Source organism: Sinocyclocheilus rhinocerous, unplaced genomic scaffold (genome assembly GCF_001515625.1).
Source record: "Sinocyclocheilus rhinocerous isolate Xijiao unplaced genomic scaffold, SAMN03320098_v1.1 scaffold936, whole genome shotgun sequence".
NCBI lineage: Eukaryota > Metazoa > Chordata > Actinopteri > Cypriniformes > Cyprinidae > Sinocyclocheilus > Sinocyclocheilus rhinocerous.
The window spans coordinates 589,285-597,176 of NW_015662583.1; the positions used below are offsets into that span (position 1 = coordinate 589,285).

Here is a 7,892-nt window from a genome sequence, read left to right on the forward strand (position 1 = left end):
TTATTTAAATGAATGATCATTAATTTAAATATTTAATATATATATATATATAAATATTCAAGAAAACATTAAAGTTTATTTACTTATTTATGTGAATGAATATTTAAGTAAATAGTTAAGTTGTTTGCTTGTTGGTTTGTTTGTTTAAAAAGCATCTTCATATCTGAGTAAAATCTGTGTTGCTCTTCATTCTGCTCTGTGAGGAATAACACAGAAGTCGGTCTAGTCTGTGTTTCGCTTCACGCTCAGGGTTCTTCGGTTCTGTTGTGAAAGTGTTTGATTAGCGTCTCCTGTTGTCTCTCAGACGGGGTTCAGCTGCTCTCATATTTATTGCTCTCGTTTTACCATCTCGTCTCACCGGATGAGTGTTGGGAAATCCGTCCGGTAGTTTGCCTCATTTTCATAAAGACAAATATGACCCTGCAGCACAAAAGCAGTGTTAAGTCTCTGGGGTATATTTGTAGCAATAGCCAAAAATACATTGTATGGGTCAAAATTATAGATTTTTCTTTTATGGCAAAAATCATTAGCAATCTTCAGCACCAGAGCAAAAGAAATCATACTGTACCTGAGTTTACCTTCTGTATTGAATGTAAAGCAATGAAAAGACTGTATAGTACTGTGTCCAACCAGTGCAGCCTGATTCTGAAGCAAATTATTCTTATGAACGGTTCTTTTTAGTGAATCAAACACATTCAGTCCAAACAGTGCGGCCTGATTCACAAACAAATCTTATGAATAATTATTTTTAAGTGAATCAAAAATATACAGCGCAACCAGTGTCGTCTGATTCACACGTTTGACTCTCATGAACAGTTCTTTTTAGTGAATCAAAAGCATACAGTACAACCAGTGTAGCTTAAGTCAATAACAAATGACTCCTATTCTATGAATAGTTATTTTTAAGAAATCAAACACACTGCGCAACCAGTGTAACCTAATTCACACACATTTGACTCTTGTGAATGGTTCGTTTTAGTGAATCAAAAACATACAGTGCAACCAGTTGAGCATGATTCACAAACAAATTACTCTAAAAAACAGTTCTGTTTCGCTGGGGTATATTTGTAGCAATAGCCAAAAATACATTGTATGGGTCAAAATTATTGATTTTTCTTTTATGCCAAAAATCATTAGGCCCTTAAGTAAAGACCATGTTCAATTAATATATTTTGTAGATTTCCTACTGAAAATATATCAAAATTTAATTTTTGATTAGTAATATGCATTGCTAAGAGCTTAATTTGAACAACTTTAAAGATGATTTTCTCAATATTTAGATTTTTTTGCACCCTCAGATTCCAGATTTTCAAATAGTTGTATCTCGGCCAAATATTGTCCTATCCTAACAAACCATACATCAATGGAAAGCTATTTATTCAGCTTTCAGCTGATGCATAAATCTCAATTTCACAAAATTGACCCTTATGACTGGTTTTGTGCTCCAGGGTCACATATGTGCCGTTTACTTACTGTACTCAAGTCAGATGAATGCATGAGTTACTCATTTTAAGCACCTCTTGATTTGTACAAGCATTTTCTGTTTAATTAGGGCTGTTGATAGATAAATACAAAGAATTATTTAAAAAAATAAAATAAAACAAAAATTGTTTTCTTTAAAATAAATGTGCTCTTAAGAATCCTTCGCAGTAAGACATGAAACATGCTTTTACATGTAACATGTTTTATTCAGTGTAACAAGAAATTTGTCTAAAATTATATATTATTTCCTTCAAAATGTTTAGTACTCAATATTCATTTAAAACAAATCAATTTCAATGTATTTATATATTTTTTCAATCTTAAAAAACGGAAAGAAAACATAATATATTGGCCCCCTTATTTTTTATTGAATTTTTTTTCTCTCTTTTTTCCACCCAAAATGATATTTTTATTTTCCAAATTATATTTTTTATTCAGTTTTAATAGTCAATTTAATTAGTAATTAAGTTGAAATCATACAATTTCACAACAGTTTATTGAAGGATTAACCAAAAAAAAAGAAAAGCATTTTCTTGCCCTCTGAGATCTGTTTTACTTTTTCCTAAATTCTGTTATATTTTTTCAAAACTCCGTTTTCCATTTAAATTTCTATGCATTCTGTTTTAATGCTTTAAGTACACTTTAATAAGAATAAAGCATGTCTAATCAATTTAAATTTTATTTATTTATTTTACTTTTATAGGGCCCTATGAAATCTTGTATTTTTCCAGAAATTCGGTGTTGTCTTTAATTTTTCTGGATTACATGATTCAGTACATGTATTATTAGAAACTATAATAGTTTTTAACTAATTAACTATAATAGTGATAATCAAATGAAGGCATAGTAGTTTAATAGTTTAATCTTTTAAGAAATTTAATCAAATGAAAATGTGATAATTATTTTTATTTTTTGGCAAACAAAGTGCTGCACAACAGAGGTTTACTGTTACAATTCAAACTTTTAAAATCTTATAATTGAATCTTATTAATTTGTAAAAGAATTAAAACTTAAATAATAATAATAATAAAAGTGCAGCACAACTTAGGTTTACGGTTACAATTCAAACTTTTAAAATCTTATAATTAAATCTTATTAATTTTTAAAAGAATTAGAACTTTAAAAAAATGTAAATACCTCTTAAAAATAATAATAATAATAATAATAAAAGTGCTGCACAACAGGGCTTTACTGTTATAATTCAAAATTTTAAAATCTTAAAATTAAATCTTACTAATTTTTAAAATAATTTAAACTTAATTAAAATACCTCTTAAAATAAAATAATAATAATTATTATTATTATTATTATTTGAGAAGTACATTCTATTGTACAGTAGTAATACATCTCTGTCACAATGTCTTTGAGTTCAACAGAACTTTTATTTTGAAGGGTTGCTGTGAAGCGCGTTTGTGTTTTTAAACCTGCTGCAAAGCGATTTGATGATTTGAATATATCTGATATTTGAATATACGATGCGAAAGAGAGTCGAGAGTTCCTTTACACCTGTTTGTGCACAGAAGGTTTTTCTACGTCTTCTCATGATTTCTCTCTCGTCTCGTCTCTCAGGGAGTTCATGCCGAAGACGGTGGGCCTCGATCCCAGTCCGTTCACCGTCCGCAAACCAGACGAGAGCGCAAAGTCAGTGCTGGGGTGAGTCTGAGAGATCTGCTGTTTCCTTCATCAGCTCAGTGGTTCACACAGGTTTGTGCGTGCGTGAATACCTGTCTGCCGTCCTTCAGGTGTGAACGGGATTCTCACACGAAAATATGTGCGTTTATATCCTGAATATTCAGATCTGGTGGCCCGAGCTTCTCTTCCCGGCACTGCTTCCTGCAGGAAAACACAAAAACAATGATGCCGAATATATACACAATAACCAGGAGATGCTGAATCTTTAGTTGCAAAAAAAGCGTTTTGAGCTTATGAATGATGGTGAAAGAGAAAGACTGGCCACCAAACAAACAAACAAACAATAAAATGACAACAAATAATCAACTTCATACCACATCCTCACTGACTGCATGCAGAAATAAACATAGTGTTTGTCAAATTCACGAATTAATCACTTAGTTGATGCAATTATTGTTAATGAATCAGTCAAACCATTTGGTGAATCAGTTGATGATACTTTTATTGATCAAGGACGCATTAAATTGATCAAAAGTGGCAGTAAAGACATTTATAATGTTACAAAAGATTTGTTTTTCAGATATCACAGCATCACAGTTTCCACCGAAATATTGGGCAGCACAACTGTTTTCAACATCGATAATAATCAGAAATGTTTCTTGAAAATTCACAGAAATGAATTGCATTTTAAAATATATTACAATAATATTTACAAAATATTTTACAATATTTTTTATATTTATTTGTTTATTTATATTATATATATATATATATATATATTTTACATGTTTTTAATGTAAAAAATACAGAAAAATTGTTATTATATAATAAAGAAGTTATTTTAAAATGTAATAATAATAAATAATAATGAACTTCAGAACCCTTAAAAATTATGTTCTATATAGTATGAATATGGGTAGTTTATTTCTGTTTTCAATTTAAGTAAATATTACTTTCAAGTAACAAAAATGAAAAACTAATTAAACTCAAATTAAAAACTTAATAAAACTATATAAAAAATGAATCTAATAAAAATGTCAAAAACACAACAAAATTACTAAAACTTTAAAAATTTAAATTAATTTAGTGTACTGGTGCTTGAACATTTGCTGTTCAAACATGCAAACTGTTTTACATTTATATTTTTTAACAAATAGTAGGTAGTGTACAGTATATACTGCACAGTATTCAAAAAGAAGTAAGCAAGTAGTTTCAAACTTTAGTAGGCTATAGTGCTGTTATAGTTATCTAAATCTATATATATATATATATATTAATTGAAATAAAATTTATAAATAAACTTATTTTATTTTAGGTAGTTGTCAAGGCAGCATTTCTCATTTTCTTTTAGTTTAGGTTGAAGTACTGAAATAACTAAAACTAAGTAAACTACAACTTAATAAACGTAATAAAACACTTTATTTGAAAAAAGAAGTAAGCAAGTAGTTTCAAACTTTAGTAGGCTATAGTGCTGTTATAGTTATCTAAATCTATATATATATATATATATTAATTGAAATAAAATTTATAAATAAACTTATTTTATTTTAGGTAGTTGTCAAGGCAGCATTTCTCATTTTCTTTTAGTTTAGGTTGAAGTACTGAAATAACTAAAACTAAGTAAACTACAACTTAATAAACTTAATAAAACACTTTATTTAAAACAACCAACAACTAATAAAAATTAAACAAACAAAAAACATAAAAAGAATGACTGCAACTTTAAAAATAAAATTAAAAAAACACAAAATATATAAAATTAAAAAATAAAAACTGTTTCAAAATATTAACAGTATATCAGTGATACTACTGAATCATTTAATTGATAATATATATATATATATGACTATCAATTATATATATTTAATTTTATTTAATCCATTTAATCATTCATTTAATTATTATTTTTTAATTTAGATATTATTTATATTTAAGTATTTCTGTATTAAACATACAAAAACTTTAACTGCAACTTTAAAATTAAAATAAAAACACAAAATATAGAAAAAAAACTGTTTCAAAATATTAAGAGTATATCAAAGATACATCATGAATTGATAATTAATTTTATATATATATATATATAGAGAGAGAGAGAGAGAGAGAGAGTAATAAATGCAATTATTTATTTAATTATTTTTTATGTAATTATATTTATTTCTTTTAAAAGAATTAATATAATTACTTTTTATATTATGTTTTTTTTCTATTATAAAAAATGATGGAAGAATAAATAAAATATTTTAACCGAATTTAATCCTATCAACAAATAATGTATTTAATTGTAATATAATTATTATAGTTAATGTAATTAATTATTGTTTATATTATTTTATTTTTCTAATATTAAAATTGAGCCAAAAATATAGTAACTTTACCAAACTTTTTTAACAATTGTGCCACAAACAGCTCAGAAAAAATGATAAATACAAACTAGACCATACAGACAACATTCACAATCAATACTTAATTATTTAAATTGTAAATAAATAATTAATATAAGTATAATAACCCTATGTGTGTGGAAATATATTTGTATGTATGTATGTATGTATATATATGTGTGTAAACATACATATTTATTATATCAAGTCAAGTGCAATGCATTATTATACCTCCAGAAAAACTGCACACTGTCTCCTCAGAACTAGTATGCAGGGTGTGATTGTGAAGGTCCCTCAGATTCAGTCGTGAACACAGAAAGAGCTTCCAGAGTTAGTCTGGTCTGGATCTGCTGATGGTTTAATTCCAGAGCGGCTCTGAATGGACAGATGGAGATCAGAAAGGGCAGCGTGTCCTCGGTGTGGAGATGAGTCAGTGACGCAAAAGAAGTTCATTCCACAAGCAGCAAATGTGAAGAACTGCTTCCGTTTGAGATCTTTCCAAATAATTAGGATGAGAAATGTGAGTCATGTGACCAGAAGAGAAGCCAGCTGATGTCCTGAACGGAACAGAATTGGATCATAATTACGTTTTTTTGAAAGTTTGGTTTGTATTTATATTTTTTTCTGAGCTGATTGTCGCACAATTATATATTTTTAAAAAAAACTTACAATTTTTGAAAATAAATTATATAATATAAATAACAATGCATTACATTAACTACGTTAATTATATTAACAGTTAATTACATTAATTACATTATACAAAAATGTCCCTCACTTTTTATAATATAATATAATATAATATAATATGACATTTAATTTTGTATAATGTAGTATTTGTATTATAGGAAAAAATATAAATGATAATGAAATTATTTACACACACACACACATACAAATACACAGACACACTCATATATATATATATATATATTTTTTTTTATTTTCCTACATTTTTGTATTAAAAAATATATATACATTAAAATGTATACAGTATATATGATAAATAATATATTTTCTTCAAGTTGTATATTAAGAAAAAAATATATAATGTACATATATAAATTATATTAAAATATATATAAAAAAATATAAAAATATATATACTTTTATATAATGTAAATAATAATAAAATGCATTTACTGATTGATTTATTTATTTGTTTGTTTGGTTGGGTGTTTGTTAGGAGTTATTTATGTTATATAATTTTTTATATACAAATTGAGCTAATAGAATGACCTATTTTTTATATTTGTTTAAAACTCACAATTTGCTCAAAAACATTTGTGATTTGTAATTGATGTGATGTTTATGCAGAACTCTCCTCTGTGATTTTAGGGTGATGTGGGTGGTTGCCAGGGTGTTGCTATGTGGTTGTCAGGGTGTTGCTATGTGGTTGTCAGGGTGTTGCTATGTGGTTGCTAGGGTGTTGCTATGTGGTTGCTAGGGTGTTGCTATGTGGTTGTCAGGGTGTTGATATGTGGTTGTCAGGGTGTTGCTATGTGGTTGCTAGGGTGTTGCTATGGGGTTGTCAGGGTGTTGCTATGTGGTTGCTAGGGTGTTGCTATGTGGTTGCCAGGGTGTTGATATGTAGTTGCTAGGGTGTTGCTATGTGGTTGTCAGGGTGTTGCTATGTGGTTGCTAGGGTGTTCTGAGCGGAACTGATTGATTGATTTAATCCAGTCATTATCTCTTAAGTATGAGCACTAGAAATAGTGATTTGTTAAGTATGAGTGTGAGTTTGTGATCAGTGGATGCTGCCGTCTGTCAGTGTTTTCATGTGACACTGAAGCAGTGAAGGCTGTTTTCTGGGCTCTGTGTGAGTCGGTATGTGTCCGCAGACGCCCGCGCTCAACAATACCCCTGATCCCTCCTTTATTAAGATCTCCAGTGTGATTCTGATGATGCTGTAATCGGGTTTATATCCTGGAGAAACGTTACCTGAGGAAACATCTTCATTTCAGCTGCAGTTCTTCCTATTGTGTGTATAGAGTCAGTAGGGATCTGGTGAATTGCATTGCTTATGATACCTATAATCCTTTCTAATTTGCAGCGTACAAATTACACTAACTGATACAGTATTGCTCATAATGCAAAGCATAGAGAAAAACATGTTATCAATTGCAAAATTTCTTCATATATTTAATTATTTTGTGATAATAGTTGTTCAATTTTGTCCATTATGTCCCTTCTGAAATCAGTCTTACTGTCATAAATGTTTTGCTTTAGACGAACAGATTGCACTAAATATTAATAAAATCTTTATTATTTATTTTTTTATAAGAACTTGAAATGACTTAGTAGCAATAAATTAATGTATGATAATGCAACATAATAAAAAAAATGTAATATATATATATATATATAGTCCAGTGCCTGTATATAAGACATGTG

General features: G+C 28.2%; 1 protein-coding gene across 1 annotated transcript in view; it reads left to right on the forward strand.

Annotated features, from left to right (window-relative positions):
- fig4a (FIG4 phosphoinositide 5-phosphatase a) overlaps window positions 1–3,139 on the forward strand; it is a 45,768-nt gene extending 42,629 nt beyond the window's left edge. The window contains exon 18 of the mRNA XM_016538186.1: window positions 3,052–3,139. Coding sequence (XP_016393672.1) covers window positions 3,052–3,139 — 88 coding nt within the window. The remainder of the gene's footprint in view (window positions 1–3,051) is intronic.
- Window positions 3,140–7,892: the final 4,753 nt, after the last annotated feature.